General features: G+C 37.0%; 1 protein-coding gene and 1 long non-coding RNA gene across 6 annotated transcripts; both read right to left on the reverse strand.

Annotated features, from left to right (window-relative positions):
* Positions 1-1159: 1159 nt before the first annotated feature.
* Positions 1160-11009, reverse strand: LOC136847274 (uncharacterized). Its single transcript, XR_010855688.1, has 4 exons — positions 9097-11009; positions 5276-6130; positions 4412-4519; positions 1160-2910 (listed from the first exon to the last, which is right to left on the reverse strand). It is a non-coding gene; the product is annotated as an uncharacterized lncRNA (long non-coding RNA).
* A 2448-nt stretch (positions 11010-13457) lies between these two features.
* Positions 13458-27503, reverse strand: LOC136847275 (uncharacterized). Of its 5 annotated transcripts, none has more exons than XM_067118802.1 (8): positions 27280-27503; positions 23710-23882; positions 21042-21136; positions 19496-19818; positions 17607-18787; positions 15722-15838; positions 14625-14776; positions 13458-14441 (listed from the first exon to the last, which is right to left on the reverse strand). In XM_067118802.1, the coding sequence occupies exons 1-5, from the start codon at positions 27397-27399 to the stop codon at positions 17747-17749; spliced, it is 1752 nt and encodes a 583-aa protein (XP_066974903.1). In that variant the 5' UTR covers positions 27400-27503; the 3' UTR covers positions 13458-14441; positions 14625-14776; positions 15722-15838; positions 17607-17746. The 5 variants fall into 5 exon arrangements, with proteins under 5 accessions (XP_066974903.1, XP_066974906.1, XP_066974904.1 ...); XM_067118805.1 differs by having other exon boundaries at positions 27237-27373; XM_067118803.1 differs by having other exon boundaries at positions 13458-14776; positions 15722-15820.
* Between the last annotated feature and the right edge of the window lie 46 nt (positions 27504-27549).

Below are 27549 nucleotides of genomic sequence, written 5' to 3' on the forward strand. Positions count from 1 at the left end.
AGCCAGGCCCCAAGCATCCTATACCTAGGTCCCTTTTACTAGAAGGGGCACAGATGGGGCAGGGCTTTTTTCAGACCAGTAATGAGCGTCTGTAGTATTTTATGAAGGACGTCTTAATGAAGTTAAATTCCATCTTTTCACAGCTACTGTGAATATTAATTCAAAACTGAATTGCAATGCAAACGTGGGAGGCTTCTTAGCCTAAGTTTCTATTAGCAAATCATAGTAAAATATTCTTTTTACCTGCATCATCATTATTATTATTATTATTATTATTATTATTATTATTACCTGAGCCTGGCTATAACATTTATAAAACCATTTCAACATTTTCCCGAAATCTGGAAAGATTTTTCAGTACTAACATTGTCCCACCTCTCTCTAGTTTGTCCTAAATCATCCAAACACTTCCCTGGTTGTCTCAGTTACTGTCAGAAAAAGAGTCAGTTACTGCTCTCACCAACTACACATCTCAAGGTACTCATAAAAACCAAATCATTTCATAAAAAAAGACCCTAAAATTGACCCATAACCACTTGAGAACAGCAGAGAAAATTTAAACAACTCTCCATTTCAGGAACTGCGAGTCATCGTTTTTCTAAAATCTCTTTCAAACTAATTATTTGATCGAAATGGTACTTTGACACAGTGTACAAGACCCCTCCCGCTAATTTTTGGTAATATAGTGCACTGTCAAATGGTTTTAGTTAAGTACCAAGATATATTATGTAAAAGTTGCGAATATCTAAAATTAAATGGAGTCCTTCATAATTGATAGCATATGATGAAAAGTATTTCCCCAAAAGTGTAAGATTTGAATGTTATATTACTCACCACAAACCTTCGTTTTTACCTCGTATAGTGCATCACTCTTGTTTTCTGAGCAACGGTCCTAAAATCAGATTTACATAATTCGATCACGGAGTATTTTAAAGCGAGGAGAATTGCATACCAGCAATGTCAATGCGCCCTTTGTTATCGAAATATTCTGCCCAGATATCAATAACAGTGAAAAAATGTGGTTGCCCATTGCATCAAGTTGAAAAACTCCTAATACAATTAAAAAAACTTACAAATTTGACATAAACATCAAGTTTACCAATGAAACGCTATTACCCTGAATATCAAAGATGTAATTCTGCTTATTTTCTCAATAAAATTCCTTTTAATACAACAAATAGAGTAATAAATCAGCCGTGTCTCAACATTTAGAAAAACACCCCCTGAATACCAACCAACAACACTGTATTGAAATTCTTAACACTTCAGTACAAAACATTCAAGGTAGTTACAATGTTGTCCTAACTCCCTAATTCAGTCAAAAGATACTGGAAATGAGTTTTATACTAATGCCTAACAGCAAGACTGTAGTCTCGGCTCCTTCAGTAAAAACACACTGGACGTAAGGCGGTCTAGATAAGATACTCTTCATTGTGCAAGAATAATGTGGGCCAGTCTCTTGAACCTGTACAATCGCCCTGGACATTAAAAGCAGTTCAGGAACGATAGAGGCCTGTCCTTCAGTTCTCTGACAATGCAGGGAAATGTGAAATGAAGTCTCACAGAGGTAAAAGGCAGGAAACAAAATTCTATGGTAAAAATTCCACAAATCCTTCGCGATAGTGTTTACTGGGTGTCATGAAACCTTTAATACTGGAGAAACCACAGCCAAGCAAACAAAGTTTTAATTTATTTCCCAGATTTATGCTTGGGAATCTTAAAAGACAGACCAATTATCCCCCCAGAACATCTTTTAAACAATCAATTTTTTTCTTTTTTTCAGTCGTGGGATTTTATACTTCATCATTTTTGGAATTTTCGTATTTAGCACTGTGACTATGACCCACTTGGGATATTTTTTAGGTCGGGACACACAGCCTTCCATCCAGTTTTACATTGTCAGAGTTCACAGTTGCTTCCGTTATTTGCTAAAAGAGAAAAAAAGTAAGAGAATTTCTTTTTTCTAGCAAGCTTGCAGTTTTGAGAGTAAGGTTCAAAATTCTACCCAGTACAGGAAAGTAATTCATCAGTTGTGTCTCAAGCTACCTGGGTTGCGAACTGGATATTCATGTATAACTACGGTATCTAGTCCATTGGACATTAAACAGAAAGAAAAATTGTTGAAAAAATAAAAACCTAGTAAGTACTGAGCAGTAACTTCATACGCCATCTTAAAATTGGCACAAATTCTCACAAAATTTAGTGATGGTTATTAAAACTTTACAAGAAAACTGTTTCAGTTACACTGAGGTGCTCAACTTTTGTAATGTTGTAAACATTTTCGATGGACATTCTAGTACAGAGTTAAGTTTTTCAATAAAATCACATTCCACTCCTATATCAATGGTATACCACAGAATCAGTTCACCACAGTCTCCTCCACAGAGCTCAACAAGACTTCTGGGATTCTTCTTCAGTTGGACTCCCTTGTGCAAAATGTTACTTCACATTTACACCTGGTCTATTAACACCATTTTCTCCACCTTACTCTACACGTCATTATTTCCATTCCAAATCCATTTATTTCTTGATACTGTACAAGTTCTGACAAATGGTTTACCAAAATGCTTTACCAGCTCACTTTACTGCAGCCTACGGAACATCAACAGGTTCCAAATACTTCGAAAAACCCATAAATGATTTTTGATAGTATGGTCTATTATGCAAAACAATCACTGAAATTTTCAACTGGTGTTCCTGGAAAAAAAAAAGTGCTATATAATGCACGAGATTTCAACTCTGTAGTCAGTCAAAGGCAGTACAATGAAGCATTTCTAATCTTACCAGTGTCTTACCCTTACAGGTCATAGATCCAGCTGACGAACTGGGCTTAGTCCACTCTAGTATACTATGTACAAGCCTCCTCGCCCTTCATGTCCTTATTGTGGCCCGTTCTCTGAAGTTGTCAGCCTGAAATGAAAACATTTAATCAGATACTGATAATGTCCTTGCATTTTTCAATCGACATCTAAAGCTTTTGGGTCAAGGCTTCCCAATACATAAGCTGCAAGAAAATTGATAAAACTTTCCAAAGATACCGTCAATTGTGCTGTAAACTCATTTATGAAGCCTCAATATCATTTTTCATTGATATTACATATCTTTAAAGGCGTACAACTCAAGCAGATGGCTTCTTTAAGCTGTGCAAAATATCTGCAAGTTGTTATTTACTTTAAATACTAGTCCTACTAGATCACAATTACACCTAACCTGAGTTCTTACAAGTCACAGCAGCTTTTGCAAGTACCCAGACCTCACAGCTTATCATAACTTCATACAAGAACAGCCATATTATCTTTTTTCCTATTGCAGCAATTCTTTCAACGAGTGTGTTAATCTAATCATTTCCTGCATCTCAGACAAGATCAAACTTCCTCTGTCTGATCTTGTACGAGATCAAATATACGCAGTCTAGAATAAAACGAAGTGTGTTTTCAGCAATTCATTCTATCTTATTCTCAGAAATGAGGTGGCCATGCACAAGAACTCCTCAGGCCCTGCTAAGCAGACCCCTTGAAAACCAACTCTCTTAAAACACAGCATTCTTGCTATGCAGGAGGCCTTTTGAGTACAGCATTGTCAAACATGAAGTCAGATGACGTCACACTTATCAAAAGGTTTAATTCATAATACAATTATTGTACTGCAGCTGTTAGGCAAAAACTTGTGACTTTGAATGTCAGTGGGTTGCTTGAGAAAGCTTTGAAACAAGTCAGATTCTTACGAACTGTACATGACTAACATGCACCTTGTAAGTTCCAAACTAATAAATTTATTGCAATAATTCCCTTCCCGGGAATAATTAGACCCATAAATCATGAGAACAATACCACTTTAGATTGATCCAATATTTGACTGTTTATTTCATCAAGACATCTTTTGAGAAAACCAACATTTGGCTGAAATATTGGACACTAAAATGACACACTATTTCTTCAGCTCTGCCAAAAAGCTTTGAGGATTCTTGCAACATATCAGTGTTTATTATGATGAATTGAATTGAATACAGAATTTAGGCCAAAGGCCAAGCATTGGGACCTATGAGGTCATTCAGGGCTGAAATGGAAATTGACAGTAAAAAGTTCTGAAAGGTGTAACAGGAGGAAAACCTCAAAGCAGTTGAAGAAACACTATGAATCAATTGTTAGGAGAGGGTTGAGGAAAGTAAGATGGAAGAAAGAGAATATGAGAGGAGGTACAGTAAAAGGAGCGAAAGGAGTTGCGGCTAGGGGCCGAAGGGACGCTGCAAAGACTATGAAGTAATGCCTACAGTGCACCGCATGAGGTGCAATGATGGCACTCCCACCCTACGGGATTTTATTCTGATGAGACATGGGAATCCATTACTGTACTGAACCATATGCTTCCTAATCTTTGATCAGGTCAAAAAAGGGATGTACACATTCCTTACCAATAGGGAGTAAGTGGCCTCTTGACATTGTTGTTGTAGGAAAATCGAATCTTGAAGATGCCTTGTCATGGCTCTGACGAGATCAGTTGTTCGCAAAGCCCAGAGAACCTGAGAGACAAGAAATTAGTCGTTAGTCTGGTTTTAGTTAAACCTAACTTGAATCACAGCAGAGGGATTAGACCTAGTGTAGTATCTGGAAGTTAATTATCTTGACAAATGATATAAGAAAAGTGCGTCTCAATCCTTCATGTTTTAGGATTGCAACCCTAAATGCAGATATAGTGGAAGGGTCAGGTATGGACTATACATACAGTGTATGACATGTGCAAAGCAGGAAGGATTAATTCAAGAAGCAGTTTCATTAATACATAATTGAACTTTACTGACAGATGTGTAAAGACTGTAACCAGGAGGGAGCCACTAGCCAGTAAGATGGGAGAGCGGAAGGTACCAATGAGCATCAGCAGCAGCTGTCCCAAAGGAATTCTTGGAACCTTTTACAGGTGCAACAGAAAACCCCTACAAAGAACTACCAGTAGCAAGGTGATTTCCTCAGTGCCTACCTGTATGTAATACTGTATACATTACATGAATGATTAAAACATATCAATAAAAGTACATTATGGTATAAAGATTGAAATAATGATTGTATATTACATTACAGTACTATGTGAGTCCTTTATATAGCATCAACATAACATAGACCTTATAATGTTCAAGAATGTGAGGGCTCGTCTTCCTGTATTTCCCTTTACTGTACCTCCTCTTACTTCTTTCTAATGAACACCTTAATATTCTTTGGAGCTTAAAGAATTTCAAGTTAATGGCCCCTTTGGTGGGTTTGTTCCATATGAATACTCTTACCAATTGCAGTGACTGACTCCTGCCTTCTCCTGAAGGCTGCTTTGCTCTCCACCTTAACATCAGTTTTCCCAGTTACTCCAGAGGTTCCTGGTTCCTCCCACTCCTCAAAGTCATTTCAGTACATCCATGAAGTCCATCTGATACAGCCCAGTTCGTTTCCACACAGACAATTTTGGGACTAAAACGGATTTCTTTAAATTTTTAAGATTTTCTTTTATCAAAATCATCACATTTGCATTATATTTATTGACACTCATCCAGCACCTACCCACAAATTTATCCCCAACTAAATCAGACTTGACATCATTCAGGTATCAAGTACGCTTTACAAACCAGACGAAAAATCAATTCCTACTTATTAATTCCCTGTTTCATTACTTTTTGATTTTGCTATTATTTTCGTTGATCATAATGATTTGGGGATTCTAATATAATAATAGCTTAACCTGTACCGTGTTGATTTGTCAAATCAAAACTTCTGGGGCTATAATTGATATAGTACTGATTTCACGATACGAATTGACTATTCCAGAGCTGAATGTCTCCTAAGACTCATCATTTCAAAATATGTTTGCAGTAATAGACCATATAGCCAATTCTGCTTTACTGAGGGCATTTCTCAGCTCTTTCTCTATCAAAGGACAGGGTTTACTTTATCAAAGGCTTTAGATGAATTTATGGTTCTGGAAATAAAGAGAAGTGCTTTGTTACACGTGGCATAATATCAAGGAAGTACTTTTTTTTCTGTTTTACTTGACCGAACTGTTGAAAGGCCTTGAGCTGTATCTGAACTGTCTTCATGAGTGTACTGAAACTTGGATCGAAATGGCTGAAGAACTTGAAGCGACTCATCATCTGTAACAAAAATTTTCTGTATTATATACTTATTACAGGAAATGGCTGGATACAAATAATATTCAAGGATGAATACATCACTGCAGTTTGCTATATTATAGGAACTAAGCTCTTCTCAAGAATGACCTCATTATTGGCTCTCAATGTTTCACCATGACACTGGACAATAATTATTACTGATGTGAAGCATGATCTTGAATTTATTTAGTTCCAGAACCTGAACGAATTGACAAATTCGAATAGAAGGGTAGCCTGTGTCATTTCCATCATAATTTCTAAAATCTCTGTTAATACCCAATATGTCAGGATTTATCATGGTTTACTTCAGCTGACTATGTGATGAAGGGATGTAGTGCAGAACATTTCACATTCAAGGAACATCCACACGATAATAATCAGACATACGCTCAACAAATCATTGACTTTTCTTAAGGTTTTCCTGTACCTTGGCTGTCAGTACAGTGAGGAAAACAAACAGTTTCAACAGATAGTTTCCCCTCATTGCTGATCTAAATTTCACAGACGCAGACTGGCTAAGAAATGCAAGAACAATGCAAGATCTTTCCTAGATAGCGCCTCCCCCAAAAAGGGTTTTAACCCGGTATGTTATCCACCTTACCCTGTTGGGGATGACCTTAAAAACATAAGCAAAGGACTGTAAATATCATAAAGATAATGACCCCCAAGAAATATCAGTCCTAGATAATGACCCCCGAAAACCTTTGGGGGTCACCATCCAGGAAGTTCCCACAAGGCCACATATAATTTAGGTACTTTAGTTTCTCCAGCTACTGGTGAAACTTACACAAACATCAAAACTCGTAGCCTATACCAACGCATTTTTCCGGTTAAAACTCAAATAATGCAAGTGCGCACTCATTCCAGGACTATTTCAGAGGATTTCTCACTGCAATGGAAACTAAAATGAGTTTGTGGCTCTATGCTAATTTCCAAGGAGATCAGTCAATTCTGAATGCCTGTGCATAAAGAAGCTTGTTCATGACACACCATGCAAGTCAGCCCGGCTGTGATCATTATCTGTGGATTTACAAAGATCTATCCAACTGATAACCAGGTTAAGACAACATACAATCGTCTAAATTCTGCCGATGTCTGAAAAGAAACCCGTCCCAGAGTGCAGTTCCCAAATCTGGTTTAGCAGAGGTCCCACAAAACTGCAGGCAATCAAAATAGGCCAATCTACAATCAACTTATTTTGGTGAAGAGACACTTTCTTCAAAACTATTTTCTTGAAGAACAGCTCTTGACTCTCGAAAACTGTTTGCTAAAAAACAGTCGTCATCATCATCATCACCTCATTTTTCAAAAATTTTCTAATGCTGTTAATGTTGCCACTAAGAGTGAACCATGCTTTCCAATACTTTCACCCTCTGATCTTTTCAAGTCAGTTACTCTGGCTGGAGCTGTGACTTCCAATAATTGATAAGTTTACATCTAGGGTTTACGATGCTATGAGAAAACATTTGTCAACCTAGTATCTGGTGCTGGAAGCCTAGATAAAAAAATAGACTCGCTTCTCTTATAACAGGTTCTCTGACTAGATAAGTTAATTAAAGGAAACTAATGTTGAGTATAATCAGCTGAAATTGCAGCACGATACTCAACATATGCTTAAAAGCCTGACTGTAACTTTTGACTTCAAAGATTACAAGAGTTCATTATCAGTAAGTATTGATATAAAATCTATAATCAATACAGATATGAATGCTGGTCTAAACAATCAAAACTGGAAAGCAATCCACGGAACCTAATGTGCCCGAACCTTGATATCACTTCTGACTTCAAAAACTATGCGAATCAATTAAAAATAAAACCAGTTATGATACATCTCAGTCTCCACTCCACCAAATTTGAAGCCAAAAGCATTTCACAAATGCCGTAACACCTTTGTCAAATCAGTTAAGATTGGGAAAGAATTCTATTACAGAATCTAGAAAGCAGCAACAGTTTAAAGACTAGACTGATGACAAAGGGAAGATTCCATACTAAGTTGCAAGGCTCCAGTATCTTCGAAGATGAAAGCTTTCTAGTTTCAGACTCAAAATAAGCTAGAGAAATGAGAAGATGATTAGAAGGGACCAAGCGTTACTCTTCTTGGAAGCAAGATGTGCAGGTTTTTCTAGGATGAAGGGTAAACGCCAGCATTTAGGATGAGGGTACTGCAGGAATTTCAACCATTAAACCCTAGAGAAGCTACATGGGCATGTTGTCAAGATTATAAATTCTTTGAGAACTCAGAATTTCAAGTGGTCTATGGACTTTGCACACTGAAATGACAGAAGAGGCTGAAAAACGAGATTAGCCATGGTAAAACTGTCTGGGGTCGAGGTAGCAGAGAACATTGAGGCATCCCACCGTTTGATTGACCTGCCATTCTTTGAAGCAATCAAAACACATTAGTCAAATCGTCAATTCCATATTTCAATTGCTTCTATTTCCACATTTCAATTGCTTTTATAAGTGATGACTTTAGTTTGATTTGACATATAAACATTTGGATATAACGCCAAACATTGGGGTACTTTTGACCATTCAGGGCCTCACACACCAAAAAGAGGGAGTTGGAGTGACTGTACAGGAAGAGGGGAGAAAGGAAGTGGGAGTGGAGGTCAAGTAAATGGCTAAAAAGTGGGTGCAGCAACTAGGGGCCAAAGGGACGCTGCAAATGCCTACAGTGCACTGTGTAAGGTGCACTGATGGCACAAACCCCAAAGACAGGGGTAAAATAGGGATTCCAATTTGTATTGCAGTGTAACAAAAAAACATAAAAATTATTCAGAAAAACATAAATGAAAAGATATTTTTGACTAGTAAAATATGGACTGGACTGCAATTTTTTATTGTCAGACAAACAAACGTCACCTTTTTGCATTATCGTTCAGACGAACATACAAATGAAAAGACTCTTCGACAGGGTCTCAGACCATCATCGAATTGGGAATTACCTGCTACAATCTTTCCATGTCACATTCATCACAGTTGTCAGTCCAAACGTCATCAATTTGGCATCCTGCGTCTCCATTCCATATGCTTCCTCAGCGCTTGCTTTTCCATTGCGTTGAGGATGTCCTGGTGCACTGTGGGTATAAAAAGGACCAGACGTCGTTCCCAATATACCAGGCCCTCTCCAGGACCACTCTCTCTTTCTTTCTCGCCATCTGGACCTGAAAACCAAATGCATCCATTAGCATACAGCTGACACTATCTTACTAGTAGTCATCTTCCCATACGCCTATAGCTTAGATATGTAATCGTTGCAAAGATGGCTCCTTCTCCAATATCTCAAAAAATTGTAACAATTTAGGATGTTCATATAATACAACCGTTTTCAAAAGCAATTGTAATCTTTAGTAGGAAAATATTCATTAAATGAATAAAAAATGCCTCATTATTCCATAATTCACATCAGAAACCTTACCAGACCTCCAGTGTCCTCACACTGAAACATTCACTGATTGCCCAAGATACAAAAATGGCTCAGACATATAAGCTCAGACACTTAAAACTGACCAATGTCTAGCTTAGGCCCTTACCCCTCCACCCAACAGAGAAGGAACATGAGGGTATTTATCACAAGTCAGGGCATCGTATCCTACGTTAGGTCAAATTAGGTCCTGATGTATCTGAAAAGGATACTACCTAGGCCAGCCCAAGTGAGTCTGCTGTCTACACAGGCTCCCTACTTTGGTCAGGGAACAACATGGCTCAGTGGTACGGCATTTATTGGTCGATCATGAGGTCTGGGGATCCAATATGAGGTAAAATTTGCAGGCTACTAGCCTACTGTGGCCTGATACTTTGGTAACTACCCATTTACGCCCAAAATGGGAGCCGTTCTTAGTACCAGACCCTTGTGGAGAACATCAAAACATGAACGAAAGATGGTTAATATCATGAACATAAAAAATAGACATATAAACATAAAAAAAGATGGTAAATATCATAAATTTAAAATAAAACAAATATAAAAAAAGGTAAAGTTTTACTTTAATACCAACACCAATAAGAGTGCCGTGTCCAGCACCAGCCCCACTGGAATGAATGGCGAAACTTGAACAATAGACAGCAGGACTCTAAATATCTCGGTAACGGTAAGTTTGTGATAGATTTGAGAGCGAGTTCGGTATCAATAATATTAAGGAGACTAAGATCGCAGTATAAAAACTCCGGTATCAAAATGATAGTCCAATAATACCAAAAAACAATTGACAAAAGACGGTAAATATCTCAGTCGGCAATCGTGGGAATTAGTAGCCTAGCCTGCGCTTTCATCTCACAAACTATGGCCCAGATTGCCCCTAAACTGTAGCAGGCATTCCAGATGGAATATGACCTAACCGCACCTGGCTTAGCACAACCTGGGATGCCATGCAGCTTACCAAAAAGGGAGGGGGTCTCTAACCCCACAGACCTGTAAAATTAGCCAAAGTCGTGACTCCTGCAATATAAAGAAAGGGATCATGTGGTTTCAAAAAGTACCTAACCTGTTTTACCTCTAATAACCTATGATGCCGTGCCTTTACCTGGCTGAGGGGGCTTTCCCCCACTATCCTTGCACCCCCCAAAGTAGGCTGTAACCCCCAATAGCAACCTTTTGTTTTTAAAGGTGGGGTCAAGTCATCTGACCTGGCAACCCCTTACATGACCCCTACCCCATCTACAGCAGCTCCTAACCTGTTAACTGTTTGCCAACCCTAGGAAAAGCCTATATCAGTCAGGGAACGCCACGGCCCGGCAATGGAATACCAATCTACCATTTGTGAGTACTGGGGTCCAATAAGAGGTCATTATGTTATCTGAAGCCATTTAAATAAGGTCAGCCTTACTCTAGGGTCAGTTAGGCTAAATAGCCTGACGATAAAATAAATAAAAAGACCACAGAAGATAAGATAAAATCTATACGCCATACAGGGTATCAAAACGATTAAACTACAAGGATATCAATATCCACTTTTTTTATATTTTACGCTGGCGAAGAAGGAACCGAGATAATGAAAAGAGTTTCCTTAAATCAAAATAAATAAGATAAATGAGAAAAATAATTCTGCCCACGCTTAGGAAAGTTTAGTTGGATATCTTTGGAGAACGAAGAGATGATAAAATATGGGAATGTGATGTCAGAATTGAACGATGCCATATAAAAAATGAAAATATTAGGAGAACATTGTGATTCGTTTATGGAAACGAGGAACTTGGCCACAATGAGCATTGCTTTTGTATGATTTTTACAGTAACACCAAAACACTGAAAACCGCTTAATATTTCTACCGCATAACTGGACATGCGGAAAATTGATTGAAATTTCTTGTCTGCTGGAAGAGCCGCATCACATAATTTGATTACTCTTAATGTTATAATTGATAAAAACACGTATTTGGGGGATCTATGTATATATGAGAAATAAACAGGAGAGAAATGGCAGCAGTAGGGAAAAAGAACCCGAAATTACAGGGAGAAATCAAGCTAGGCAAAAGATTTGGATCTAAGCTGTGCTCAGCAGTCACTGGCAAGGCAAACACAATGAGCAAAAGGAACGCCAGACTCAGGGAAGACGTGGAAATAGAAGAAATAATATAAGTAGAGGACATTATGTTCTCTGGTAGCAGAATAGAAGTTATTAAAGCGAAAACCTTGAAACAATTTGGCCTTCACATAGCCAAAGAAGTCAAGGGTACCAGTCATGGGAAATAAGAGACAAAGAGAAGAAGCAAGCGAAAAGATGAAGAAGAAATGGTGAATTACAAAGGATATCAGAGTAGTACTAAAGTAGAAATCTGGGGGAAGAATAAAGGAAAGCAAAATGAAGGAATTGGAGGGGATTCAGTATAAAATCATGAAAGAAATCTTTGAACAATAATCAACTATACCATACTGAGAGCTAACAGCTGAAATATTAGTGTGATATGTAGGAAATGGAACAGTAAATTAAACAAATAGTCCTGTTCAAATTATTTTGGATCAGCAATCATGTCTTTTGAAAGAAGCTTTGTCATATCTTGCAGGAGTAAACTGGACTCAGATGTAATATGGAATTTATGTGGTGGTATAAATGGTGGGATAAGTAAATGGACAGAAGAATGCTTACCTTCTTCAAATAACCTTGGAGTGTCTACACAAGCTTTGTTTTGTTGAATGTTCATCCATACAACTCTTGGTAAGCTAGAGATGTTTATTTACTTTGAAAATATTTAGTGACTGTGATATTCCGTTTAACTCCCAGAAGAAAATAATTATTTAATACTTTTACCATTGAGGACTGTCTGTAATTGGTAGTTATACTCTAGTTTGAAAATACACATTGAAACAACTTTCACCAAAATCATGAAAATTCTGGGGTTTTGCCATTCAGGGTATAAGAGCACATGTAATATAATAACTCTCTTCATTTCACTGCACTTTCTTTTGCGTTCATACAGTGTGTAAAGTTGTACTTTTCCTTTATAAATTCCTTGTGCTGCAAGCTTGTTTTAATAACTTAAGAGGGAGGTACCACTTGTGTATATCTGCCCTCTCAAAAAGTTTCCATAGTGTTACATATCTTCTCTTAATGGTTCTGGAACTTTCACGAATTGCCAAAGTTATGTACAGTGAATCTACTAAAATTATATGGTATTCTTTTTATATTTAATTCTTTGATTGTCATTGTTGTGGTTTTCCAAAAAAGAAAGAAAGAAGAAAGCTTTACCATGAAGCAAGCAATCAAAACTGTCATTAAAAATTGGAGGAGGAACAGAGTCTATGTATTGAATATGTTTAATAGCTTAAGTAATCCCTTTCTTTCAGCACGATTGCAGTGTGTGAATGAAATCAGAGATTTTGAAGGCAACTAGTTTTCCAGAATGACCCTGGATGACTTGGCTGACAAGCAGAGGGTGAAAGCAGAAAGCCATCCAGAGTATGTGGCTTTAAATGTGACCTCATCAGGCTTATCACCAGCCTTGTGTACAGACAAGGGCAAATGAGGATCAAGTAAGTACTCATTGAAGTAGTTATTTAAGTTTTAGAGCTTTTTGCAGTTGCCTGTACGAAGATTTCTTATGAAAAGAGGCATTGTAAAGTATTTCTATATACAATAAATACTGTAGTTAGTTACTGTGCAGTTTTTCAAAACATTATGTGGCAAAATCCCTTCATGAATTTATATTTCCTCTATGCCTTTGTTAGCCATTAAGAATCTGATTTGTGTTATCCTGGAGGATAACTTAGAAAACCTGAACAGTAATACCTGAAGATCAGCAGGGGCGGGGCGGGGGGCTCTTGACAGCACTGTTTTGTAATGGAAAAGAATGTGAGGAAAAGAGAAATGAAAATTTCTGTATCTATTTTTAATGAGAATTAAAGTTGGTAAAACTGAACATTCTTCCAATTTCAAAACAATTGCACTAACATATTTTGTTTATTTTGTCACCTAGTTTTATATACTTGAACTCTTTCTAACAGTGATCATCAGTGCTGCATATATGCTGAAATACTGATGTGAATATACACACTTTATAAGACCATATTTAATGATGATTTGCATCCTAAATCTAATTCTGTTCAGACAGGGGGTTATACCAAGCCTCAATAAATGCAGATTTAAAAAAGCCTAAAAAATCTTAGAGGTCCAAAAAGGCTTAATAAATGAAATAAACTAGATGGACTTCATAAAAATTTATACACTATGTAAATAATAACTGGATTTACAGCAGAATACTGACTTGATTTACAGCAAATATGCATATCAGGTCACAAGAAACAGAAAACTCATAAAACACAAAACATATATATAAGCAAACTGCAAAACAATGCCCAGATCGGAAAACATTAAGCATTAATAAAAAAACAAAATAAAATCAGTAACATAATCAAGATAAGGTAGTAAGCCTGAGTAATATGTATCCTATCGCATTACCAAGCAACTTAGTTTTCAAAATACCGAGCAATTTACAGTTTTCAAAATATTACATTCAATTTATCAAATTCCCAACAAGAAAAATTGCATGCTACTACAAGTTCCAACACTGCTACCTTTTTTCCATACATTTTCATGACAAAATGTATTCAAATAAACACTAATTAAACAGCAGGTATAAAGATCAATTACATTCTGTCAAGTCAGACAGTATAACCTCTCTGTTAAAATGACTAAATCCAAACTGCCTGACTCAAATGTTTTCATGCAAAAGTAGGTAAACTCAGCCTTCCTTCTTAGACATTTTTTTTTGGAAGTAGTCCTAAGCCACAAGTTTCAAAGTGTGCTGCTACTTAAAACACTGCCCTTGTCATTATCCTCTCCACTGTGTAAAGTCTGGAAGCAAATTGAATATGACCCAATATTTTTTAGGCAAAATTGTCTGAATATGAATAAATTTTAAGTATCCAATGAATATAGTCTAGTAAGCCTGAATGGTAGTATTTCCTAATAAGGAAACAAATGAAAACTCATAAATTACACATAGCCTCATAAACGCATAAATAAATAAATAATTACCCTAGTAAGGACTAAATTTCTTGAGAAGTACTGTATGATAATCAAGAGCTTGTGTAAAGCTCCAGAAGCTCTTCTGTTGTTGTCAACCTGCGAGGCTTATCAAGTTCATTATTTCCTGGGGTTATAATGATGTTCTGAGAGAGAAGTTCAGCCTGGGGGTGTAAATAAGACATTCATGACTATGTTTATATCCGTTAAAATCTGGTAGAAATACTTTTGAAGCAGTAACTAGTTTTCACTTACAGAAAAAATGCCTTATGAAAATCCAAGTAACAATGACTTATTGGTGATACAACACTTATTAGGAAGCAAAAATTTAGTTTTCATTTATAAAAAAAAATTGCCTTATGAAAATCCAAGTAGCAGTTACTTATTGGGCATATTTATGAAAAAAGCAGAAATTTGAAATGTTGAGTTACCTTCCTTATATAACATCCATCTTTTACTGGTAAAGAAAACAACTTATAAATTCACCTCTAAAACATAAGTAATCTAAACAAAGTATAATTTAGCTAATATTACCATACAATTATAATTCCTCAAAACCTACAAAAAATATGAACACAGTAACAGCTAAACTAGTTAGCCTTATAGATAAATGCTGCTCACCCAGACTAAATGAAAGTGGTAATTCATTCCCTTCCTGCATGCAAATACCTAATTTCTTATTTTTTCTAATACAATACCCCTGGGGGTGAACACAGTACTGTGCACTAAATGATGTTAAGGGGTACATACATATTTCAAGATAAACAGTACAAAAGTATACAAACTCATAGAGGGCTTCTGCTACTCCATGCAACAGAGACTTACAAAAGAATATAGATGTGATTCTGAAGCTACGATTTTAAAATAATACGATTCACTTCTGATGTGAACTGGGAAGATCATATTACAAACTACTTGCTGGGAGATGTGGTGTTCAAAGACAGAAAAGAGACGGCAATCTCAGAGATTAAGGATTAGGCATATAATGAGGAAAGTTATTTTTATGTGGGGTGCTAAACTTTTGAAGAAATGGGTAATTATGAATATTACTTGTCTTCTAAAGGATTTCCTATGTAAACAAACCAAATAAGATACTGAGAAAACCTTACCTTTCGACCAAATAAACCAGTAAACTTGTGAGCCAATCTCCAATGTTCTGGATTAATGATCATTTCGCCTTCTAGCGTACTGACTCGTACTACACCTTTCTGAGAATGGTAAGCATCCTGAAATCATTTCATCACTGTAAATTTCTTACATAAGAGAATTAATCACAATCACATTTAGCAGTTCGAAATTGTCCATGGAAAGTAAAAGCTATGGTTCACATTTTTTATTTATAAAAATTATTGAACCCAAGAACATCTTACTACTCTGGTTTGAATACCTCAGATACCTTGGAAAACACAAATTACTCATAAAATTTATTTGTTTCTTCTGAAATACAAAAATTTGCATTTTCTGAAGAAGACTCATCCCTTAAGTGATGGGTAGTTCCTGCAACAGACTGGAGTTGAAAACACCACAGAATTGCCATGCTCCTGGTTGTCTTGCAAGCAGAGGATGTCATGACTCATGTAACTTCCTACCAGTCCTTTGAAATAGGTTGACCAGAGTGGTAGGGCCCTGGGACAGAGTACCCATCTACTATGAGAGGGTGCTCATGTGAGGAAAGATATGTGGAAAACCATAACATCTCCTGAAATAAAATTCATATTGGAAAGCTAATTCTGGCTATTACCAAGAAATGGGTTCAGAATAAGCTCTACATCATTTATCCCCCCCCTTCCTAGTAACTACAACTAAGATTGGATGCTTGGTGTGTAATTAAATTCCAGCTCATACACAGCTCTTGAAAAGTGATAGCAGGGAAACAGTCCAGTCACTCTACACTTACACTAGGCTTAAGTACTTGCTTGAGATACTCTTCTAACTCACACACATCCCTGCGCTCATTATCTGAAATTCTGAAAACTTCTGAAAAGAAAAGGATGGCCCCATACCCGAATTCCTGTGCTCTCAGGCGAGAAGGGAGGCTGACCTCTTCAAAAGAGGCAAGGGCCTGCTTGATCACCTAACGAAGTCAGAAAAACAGCAAAATATACCCAACATTGTTTCTGTTTTCACAGCAGCATTGTGCAACAGGATCTGTCACTAAAATTACTGAAGGTATACAACAGAAATTTGTATGTTTTAGCAATTCTAGAAGTGCTATGGAAATTTTTAAAAATCATAATCCAAAAGAATACCCTTGCAAAACAAATAAAGATTTCACTTCACATATTATACAAAGATGGTAAAAATATAGAAATACTGTATGTTAAATTGCTGCGCATGTAGACATATATAAGGAAATAAAAAAGGCCAATCAAGAGGCCTAAAGCTGCAACTACTAGGACAAACTCACACAGGGATACTTCTATCAGTGATTATATAACATCTCTAAAACCTATTATAATCATTAATGGCAGAACATAAAGAACAATGAACATGACAGAATAATTAAAACAAATCCAGCCTGATGTCAGAATACTGAATTCATCACATCAAAGGCACTGATGCGCAAAAATAATTCTGACACATAACAAGCTTGGTCATTCTTGTTTGACCAAAGGATTCTAAAAGAGCTGTAATTCAACCAATAAAGTTAACCTTATCATTAATCAAGACAAATCCTTTGGGCCAGCCCTGTGAGAGGTAAATAAAAAGGGGTGAGGTCTGGTTAAATTACTTATTAATAATGAGTAAAGGAAAAAATTCCATTTCAAGGTTATGTTTTTAATTAATGCACCTCATTGGTCTGATTAAGCATCATCATTATAATAACCCAAAGAATAGGATGATCAGTAACTGAATAAAAATTATTGTTTAAGAAAAAATGCTCAGCAACTCCTTGGAAACAATTTCAATTCTTTTTTGAACTTTATACTCATAATACATCAGTTAAATAAAGTCTAAAGACACTTCAACAAGATAACCCTTCATCAGTCTTACCTCCGTACGCACAACAGAGAATTTTGGCGAAAATTCTGTGGCTGAATCCGGAGGGGTATTACCATCAGCCAGGTTAATTTTTTCATCAAGCTTCACATTGTTTTTGTCAGTTGTCTTACAGTCATCAGCAATTTTGTTATCTACATTACTTCCTTGGAGAGCTGCCTGATTGCCAGGAAAACACTCGTCGCACGTGTCGTCTGATGCACTCTGGTAGTGTGTGTATTTCCTGAATGGCTGTTAGAGAACAACTCATTTGCATCATCCTTCACAAAGATGTCCCTCTCATAGTTATAAAACAGAGGGTCCTGAGAAGCAAAGAGATCAGGTGAACGGCATGTCTGTTGCTCATCAAAAGTTGCTGGAAAATAGTTACATGAATCCTTCGCGTCTCCATTCTTTTGTAAATAAGATTCAACTTCATGATCATCATTGAAAGAAACTTTCCTTAATGTGTTTTCAAGCTGAATGGGAGATTTTGCAAAGCACCTACTAGATGAAGGATTAAGAGTTCTTGACAAGGAATTACTTTCTCCATGAATATGTGATGAATTGTCATTACAATAGCTGACTATATTTTCCTTCATAGCATTTAAAGCTGATTTGACTGATCTTGAATAACGTTTTCTTTTAGTTAAATGGATCGATGATCCAAGCACTGGAGAATATGAACCCGGCATAAAACTTGTTTGGCAATGGTTTTTTGAGTTTGTCCAATCCTGTCTACCATTATGCAGTGGTTCTAGACCAGCCTTGTCAAGCTCTCTGTCATCATAATTAGTGATATCCTCGAGAGGGTTCTGCATTCTTTCTTGGTCTCCCCATGCTGAGAGGTTATTTGCAATTGAAGAATCATTCTTAAAAATCTGGTCACAGTCATCTAATGACACCAAACCTCTATTGTTAAAGGATCCATGAACACCACTTAAATGCTGGAAGGTGTCTGGATGGCAGCTGTGACTACCATTACTAGGAAAATCCTCAAGTCCATCTAAATTTAAGGGAATAAATGCACCAGAGACTTCATTTCTCTGGCAAACAAAGCTACTTCTAGGACCACCATCTGGTGTATAATAGTCATTACTAATCAAAGACCCGAAGACAGTCGAATCGTTTTTTGCCTTCCATTCAGTGGAGTGTAGCACTTCCATAGTTCCTTCTGAGAGCCCTGAGGTAATACTCTGTTGAGCAGAAATTGAACATATCAGCTATAAAAGAGTGCTGTATACACAGTAATAAAATCAAACAGTTACTGTAATGCAAAATATGAGATACTATCCCAACAGCTCAGGTTACTGACATGAGGTTACCAGCAACATCAGCAACTTGGCAATTTAATATCTCTAACAATCTTTATTTTTATGAGCTAATTAAAACAGTTATTTTAATACTTTTTACTAATTTCAGTAATGAATACAATGTCATCCCTAACATCAATGGTTTCATATAGTAAAAGCTATTTCGTTAGGACATGATACCCAGTGAACAGAAGTGATTTGTAATGGAAAATAAGCAAAATTACATAAAGTACAGGATTTCCAGCTGACAATAGGCTCATTCAATTGCCTAATAACAGTCAGCTTTACTATTTTCACAACAAATCATACTTTTAGGTACAAAATAATTTGTTTTCATAAAAGCACTTAGTTTAAAATAACTTGAAAGGTTCCACTAAGTTTACTTTTATCTTTTAAAACAACAACATTCTTTTTTATCATTATAAAAATGAGAGTACTTTATATCATGTTCATACTTGGTTCATGAATGACAACTTCCCTTCAGATATTTCTTTTGGTACAGATGACATGCTGAAATGACTAATCATCTTTCAATTCACTGTAAATTCTCAATCATCAAATATAAATAAAACATATTAAAGAAATACTCACTGGAAAACATGGATACATAGAGGGACCGCTTGAATTGTAACCCAAATTCAAAGGGAGAGCCATTAACGGTCTAGAAGAATAATTATGAGAAAGATTCATAAAAGGAGTCTCATTAAACCTGGTCAAGTTTGAAGTAGTATTCATGTCTGTCCCATTCACCGTAAGACTGTCTCTGGCCACACCTGCTCCATAATCGACTGAGTTCAATGCTGGCAGGTGTTGGGAATTCTGGTTTGGTTCTAATGCCTGTGATGGCTGGAAGTCATCCCCATACATCAACTGGTGCTTATTCTTTATGAGAGTTGCAATGTCATGTGGTTCACCTGTTCGTAACAAAATATCAGTAACTGATCACTGTCCTTACATTCTTAACTCAAGAACTTCTTAGTTGAGCAAAGTATTTATTCTAAAAACTTACTTTTTCATACAAACCCATTACAATACTTACAATTAACCATTTTCATGATCACAAATGTGTCTCGTTGCTACACACTCTCTGAAATAAAGGAACAAGATAGCAGTCATCACCATGCATTAGCCAGTGAATCCTCAGGTTCCAAAATGCAATTGCAGTTAATATCCCTACTCTCTGACCCATGAGCTGTGAGAAACAGCAGAGGTGGGAAGGAACTCCCATTAAGAGCATTGCACATACAGTAATGAGTTTATGGGAAAAAATTGAAAACACTATTTGTTTCATCACAACCCTATTCCTCATTTGTATGCAAATATATTCCTGTCCCAAATGTTCCCAGGTGCACCAATTTTTTGACTGCCAGACAATAGAAGGCAGTCTCACCCATTATGTGTCATTTGCTCTCCATGAAACTAGTGCTGTAAACAGCTCTGTTCACAATTTCTCATGTGCTCACTTCACAAAAGCTTGCTCTGTTCACCATTTCTCATGTGCTCACTTTACAAAGGCTTGCTACTTAACTTCCATAGTTATAGAAGGAATGAGGCCATCAGGACTCATAAGATCCCAAGGGCACAAGCTGGATTCATCCAACAAGAGGAAAACACACCTTGTCTCTGCGCCCTGGCTGTCTCTGATCTTGTAGGGTGACCAAGGCTGGAACAGGAGACATTGCTGTTGAAGCAACAACTGAGAAAGTAGTCGCAGACATGGCAACTAGTTGCTTCATGTGAAGGGCCCCTAAAAACTGCACTCCAACAATATACCTTCCTAATACCGCCATATAATGCAGACATGAAAGTGGACACATTGTCTGGCTGAACCAGGCATCCATTTGTGCAGTATTAAAATTTGTATCATATAATGAGAGCAGACAACTTTATCTGCAGCTTATCATCATCAATCATCACTGATCTACTACTTCTTTGAAAATGCCACATAAGACTTACCAACAAGAAATTAAGTTTACATATGAACAATGCTGACTAGTTTAGGAATGATTCAAAGACAACTAAAGGCTTTTGTAAACCAAAGGTTTGTGTTTTCACAAATACTGTACTTCAGACATTTAGTATTATCTTAATAACAGTACACTCTTACAAGAACCAACTAAATCATTTCACAAGTTACCTTTGCTAGTGACCCCTTTGGTCTCCTTTGCTTTTCTCCTCTTTTTGCTCTTATTCATCCAGTCATCAGGATGCATAAGTCCTTGAATCTCAAGCCTGTAATATTAAAATGACTAACGTTAAGGATCACTGTTTTAGATGGCCATAATAGAAAATAAAGCTACAACTTACATTTCATATAATTTACAGAATAAAATAATTACTGCATACATACAAAAATTAGACACCTCATCAAAACAATGACAATATTTTCCTGAATATTTACTTCCTTGAAACAAAGGAAGTGAAGTTTATATAGTTAAATAAATTGTAAATTACAAGTGTAAAATAAATAAAATAAAATCAGCTGATATGTGCAGCAGCAGTTGCCTTGCCAGAGGCATGATGGTCAAGTGTTTGTGACCACAAGCCCCTCTCTCTGAGAAGGACAAGCACACGTGATGAGTCTGACTGGACTTCTTGTGAGTGGCCTAACACTTCCCCTTCTTTTTCAACTGGTGGAAGAGAGTCCAGGGATGGGAAGGAGGACAAAGAAGAAGAATGCCTACAGCATTTCTTCCCTTTCCTCTCCTGAATCTTGCCAATTTTACACACTGATGGGAAGGTCAAGGCCAGAACTAAAGAAGACTGTAGTACCAACCAGAGGTTCTGCAACAGGAGGATCCTCCCTATGAGCAGCAGCCACAGACAGCAGCAGACACCACAGAAAGGAAGGTATCAGTGATAGCTCCTTTTTCTCTTCTGTCAAGGTGTCCAGAAGTGCTGTGAAAGATGGACCACCAAGGCTACCAAGGATGTTGGAATGGAATATAGTTTTGGCTGAAGGTAATTCAGGACTGAAACTGAAATTGACAGTAAAAAGGCTTGAAAGGTGCAACAGGAGGAAAACCTCGCAGTTGCACTGTCAATCAATTGTTAGGAGAGGGTGCAAAGTAAAATGGAAGAAAGAGAATATGAATGAAGGTACAGTAAAAGGAATGAAAGGTGTTGCAGCTAGGGACCGAAGGGATGCTGCAAAAGAATCTTAATTAATGCCTACAGTCCACCACATGAGGTACACCAACGACACTAGCCCCCTACAGGGACTAAGGATGTTAAGTGCAAGATCTTTCACAAGTACTCCACAGATGATGTCTTAACTGGTTTCAAGACACAAGACTTGAGTCAAAAATGATCTAGGCTGAATAAGCCCTTCAAAAAATGATCTAGACACCCTATAAACTCCTGTAAGCAACCCTACAATGTCAATCATACACATACACTGTACAGCAAGTTGTTTAATAGTAAAATATTTTGCTGTCTTTATATTACAATAAATTTATGTACAATAATTAAACAATGTAAAGAAAAACCAGAAGTTAATAATGGTAAATTTCTCACTTAATATTCAACAAGAACTGTTTTAACATCAAAATGCCTCATGTCTTAATGACTCGACTGAAGTTGGTATTGTATCTTGAATGTCAAAATCAGGTGACATGATGGGGCACCACTGCCAAAAGCTGTCAAACTCCAAGGAGGGACAGCACTACTAATAGGCAGGGGGATAGGAATGGAAGAGGGAGAAAGATAAGAACTAGGAGTTGGAGGCATATTCTCACTCCTCATGAAGCAGCAAACACCTTGTATCATTCTTTCTGCACTTACAAAACTTCTCCCAGGAAGACCAGCAGCACACTCCTTGCAGGGGAATGCATGAGTACATGCCTTCCCTGTACAAAAGGAACAAAACCTTTGGAGGTCAACTATTGTGGGAGACACGAAACACCCAAAAGGACACCCATGCCTTTCGCAACAGTGTTGGTTCTGTTTTTTTCTCCACACTCAAACAAAACACAAGAACAAAGCAGGCAAAAGATTAATAGGCCAAAAACAAAGGAACAGACTACTCATCCATAATCAATGACCAAGCGACAAGAAGTGTATCAGTGCAGCACAACTGCTCTTCTCAACAGTCAAAAGAAAAAGTGAGGTGCGATGTAAGGTGAGAAAGGTGTCAAAATACAAGTTATGAGATTATCATTTTTCTTTCGTATGGTTTCCCCAACACCATTTTCTGTTGCAATAATGAGAAAAATATTCTTGAATTTTCTCTTATGTTCCAGAAGCAGTGACAATGCATATGTTAAACTCATACATAGGTTTATTTTGAAACAACATACATTTACAGTATTTACATAGTGAAATTTTCCTGATTTTTATGCTTTGAAGCGTGCTAGTTACAATGTTTCCCAACTACTGTCTCAAGCAGAAAAGAGAACACAGTGTTACAGTTAGAAAGACCCACTGTTAAATTGGGGCAAGCCACATCTATGAGCTACACCAGGCCCAAGTGAAGGCATCGTGTTTTGGTTTTTTAATAAATTCTATATTTTATCTTTTAGAAAGTGTTGTAATCATACCACTTTTTAAAGCCACAGGCCACTACTACCACAGGGCCTTCTCTCCACATACTGTGTGACAAGGGGTACTCCACCACTCACCCATCTTAACCAGGTAACCACCTTGCTACCAAGTTCAGTGGATGGTTTGTACTTCCTTAGCAACAAAAAACAGTTTGTATGTGTAAAAATTAACCAGTTTATACATGTAGATACAAATAAACATATTGTACTAGCAAATTACTATTCTAAAACAATTTAGTAATAAAACAATTTTACCAATATTACCTGCTTTTAAAATTACTGATGGGGATTCTCCCTTTGGGCACCTTGAAATCATCAACAAGATTGTTGCAAGAAGAATCGTGGTTCTCTGTTTCAGGCACAACTGGTGGTTTATGTTCCTCCCAATTAAAATCTTGAGATAAAAGACTATCATTTCCATCACCAACTACATAATCCTAGAAATAGAAGGACAATACTTTGGAACAGAGACAGTAATAAAGAAACATTTCAAGTGTTCAGTATTTCAGTGTTCGAGAAACTGTGACCAGTTCCTATCAGCAGTAAATACAATTCACTCACTTCCAATCACAAATTTAAGTATACAAGACCAAGCATACTGGTTATGAAAAAGTAATTCCATACAAAGAGCCAGTTTCTATACAGTGTATACAGTATATGATATTTATTCTCTAGGTTTCAGCTTTGGGAAACCAATGAATCTACTTTTGAAGGGCATTACTTGACTGAGAACATAAATTTCTCAATCCTGTTTACCACAAATTTCTTTTTTCAATAAAGCTACCAATGGCACAGCCTTTTTTTTTTTTAATGAGTTGCTGTTTACTGGGTAACCACCTCTAATCAAGAAGTGACATTATTCTTGATAAAAAAAAAATGCAAAAGCTATAGCTTTCTCAAACCATGTGCATTTAGTCGCTTTTGCTGTCTCAAAATGCACACTCGGGTCAACTAGTGGCTTGTAATCATTCAGTGAAGGTTTTCAGGATGTGAAATTTTATTCATGTGGCTTTTCCACAATAGCATTTATAAGAACTTTTAGGTTCCCCACACATGTACACATACTAAAACAATCAGGCACCTGTGGAAAGATTTCAAAAGTTTACATTACTTCCTAAGGGAACTTAGAATCAGCATTTTTGAGAGTATATATCTTCTACTACCAGAGAATGGAGGATACTACAAGATATAGCATACCTCATGCTCAAGGCTGCTTAATTAATCTGATACCCCAAACTTCCAAGACCAAAAGACCCTTCTGGTAGTGATTGAGAACAGAATAGCAGAATATAAAATTTAGGCCAAAGGTCAAGAGCTGGGACCTATGGGGTCATTCAGTGATGAAACAGAAATTGACAGCATAAAGGTTTGAAAGGTGTAACAGGAGGAAAATCTTGCAAATGCACTATGAAATCACTTGTTTAGGAGAAGGTGGAAAGTAAGATGGAAGAAAGAGAATAGGAATGAAGGTACAATAAAATGAATAAAAGGGGTTGCAGCTATGGGCCAAAGGGATGCTACAAGAACCTTAAGTAATGCCTGCAGTGCACCACATGAGGTGCACTGATGGTACTACCCAACAAAGTCCCCAAGTCACATTGGATTATGCATCTTACTTCCTGCTGGGATGAAGCCTATCTTATAATTACCAATGATATGACATCCTCATTTTTAGCCTACCGGTAGTGAACTTACCCTTGAGGATTTTTCATGATCAGGGTAGCCTACAAATGTGGACCACATTTTTTGAACTGATGCTCTTGTTTGACTCGTGTAGGCCTATTTCACTACCTGACAGCAATAGGATAGTGAACTATGCTTATCCTAGCACTAAGTTATTCATTCATTATTCTCACCCTAAAATCTCTGTTTCCCCAGTGGTCTACGGCCCTTCAAACGCCTGTCCATCTAGAAACAGGTGTTTAGAGGAAAACAAGGGGGTGGAGGAAATTTGGTAAATATTTACAATAAAACTATTTATTCAGGTAATAAATACAGTTTTAAATCTTTTAATATGTTATTTTTAGATATTCCAAACTTGTTTTTACTGATAATTAGTTAATCCACATTAGGCTGATTCCCTATCCCCTATATCAAACAAAGATGGGGAGAAAGGTCTTGTAAAATTATAGACCCTTCTCATTCAGTAACTACCAGTTCAAGTGCAAAATGGGCACTGCGTTTAGTACCAACCCCTTGGGGGATGAAAGTAAAAACTTTTAAACATTTAATTTAGCCTCCAGCAATAAAATTCAGTAAAATTTTATAAGTTGCCAATAAGACTCCAGCCAACCATTTTTGCATGAAAAATCATTTTGGGTTTTTCATGCAAAAATGGCTAGGAAATGACAGGGCACTAAAAGAACCTAAAAATACCAAACCAACGTAACCTGGGGGTGTTTACTGGTTCAAATTTTGCCATATTAGCTATGGAGGGGGTGGGGCGGTATTGTCTTACCTTATAAGTCATAATTTGATTAATTTATTTATCATTTGCCCATAGTGCTTATGGGGTTCAAAATAACAAGAATGAAGAGCTCTTTTCAAAAATGTAGGTTACAATTTCATATCGTGTATTGGCAACTTCTAAAATAATACCACATAGCCTAGTCTAGGCCACAATTAACTTTTTTAATTTCATTCATTTGACAGCCAGCTCACTTAGGCGTAAACCTAATGAATGTGAATTAAGAAAATTAAGCGTAGACTAAAATACTCTAATTCCAGTTACCAACGGATATGTTATCTTAATCGTACAGGATAATCGGGGGAATTCATTAGCTTACTCTATGGCAATGGGCTAATCATATCTAGACTAGGCTATCCTAGGCCTGAAGGTGGATGATTTTCGTTTCCAGTCTGAACACCCCTAGACTAGGATACTCGATATTTTATTATATATTTTGAATCTTCATAAAGAAATGGGAAGAATATTCTATATACATAATTCTTGCACACTAATATTTACCAGAATAAAATATATGTAAATAATTAATGAGTTTTTTCTAAGTTTCAATTTTGCAAAATGCACTTAGGGACATTTGGTCCCCAAGGGGCTAGTACTAAACATGGCAAAATACATTTGACCCCCCACAGGCTAGTACTAAACACAGCGAAAATACAGTTTGCAAAATACATTTGACCCCCACAGGCTAGTACTAAACACAGCAAAATACATTTGACACCCACAGGCTAGTCCTAAACACAGTACATTTAAACACATGGGCAGTACTAAACATGGCAAAATTTGACACCCACAGGCTAGTACTAAACACAGCAAAATACATTTGACACCCCACGGGCTAGTACTAAACATGGCAAAATATTTTTCACACCCCACAGGCTAGTACTAAACACGGCAAAATACATTTGACAACCACAGGCTAGTCCTAAACATGGCGAAATACATTTGACCCACCACAGGCTAGTCTTAAACACGGCGAAATACATTTGACCCACCTAAACAGGCTAGTACTGGCAAAATACTTTTGAAACACTAAACAGGCAAAATACATTTGACCCCCCAGGCCTAAACCGGTGACACCCCACAGGCTAGTACTAAACACGGCAAAATACATTTGACCCTCAACAGTCTAATACATTTGAAACACAGGCTAGTACTAAACACAGCAAAAATACATTTGACCCCCTGGTCTAGGACTAAACACGGCAAAATACATTTGACCCTCAAAGTCTAATGCGGCGGAACTAGTACTAAACGCGGCGGAACAGTTTAGATAAATCACTGTTTAGTACTAGCTCTCATGTGGAACTGGAGTTCGAACTTTTACCCTGAAGATAATAGAACCACGTAGCATACAGGCCTCTGCCTACCGTCGGGGATCTCCTTCGAACCGAGGGATACTTGACTCCAAACTTCCTTCCTGGAACAAGTTCTTCGCCTTCACACCGCTTCTTGTCGCCTACGGCCGTCAGAAAGCTTTGGAAATCCATTGCACACAAAATGTCTCACTCATTGTTCGATATATAATAATGGGAAGATGTATCGACTACATCTCTTTCCCGCCATTAAGGATTTTCAAACTCCAATGTGTACTGTTACCGTTTGCAGCGTTGAGTATTGTTTGGATGATTAATTTTTTT

The sequence above is a fragment of the Macrobrachium rosenbergii genome, chromosome 16 (genome assembly GCF_040412425.1).
Source record: "Macrobrachium rosenbergii isolate ZJJX-2024 chromosome 16, ASM4041242v1, whole genome shotgun sequence".
NCBI classification, from domain to species: Eukaryota; Metazoa; Arthropoda; class Malacostraca; order Decapoda; family Palaemonidae; genus Macrobrachium; species Macrobrachium rosenbergii.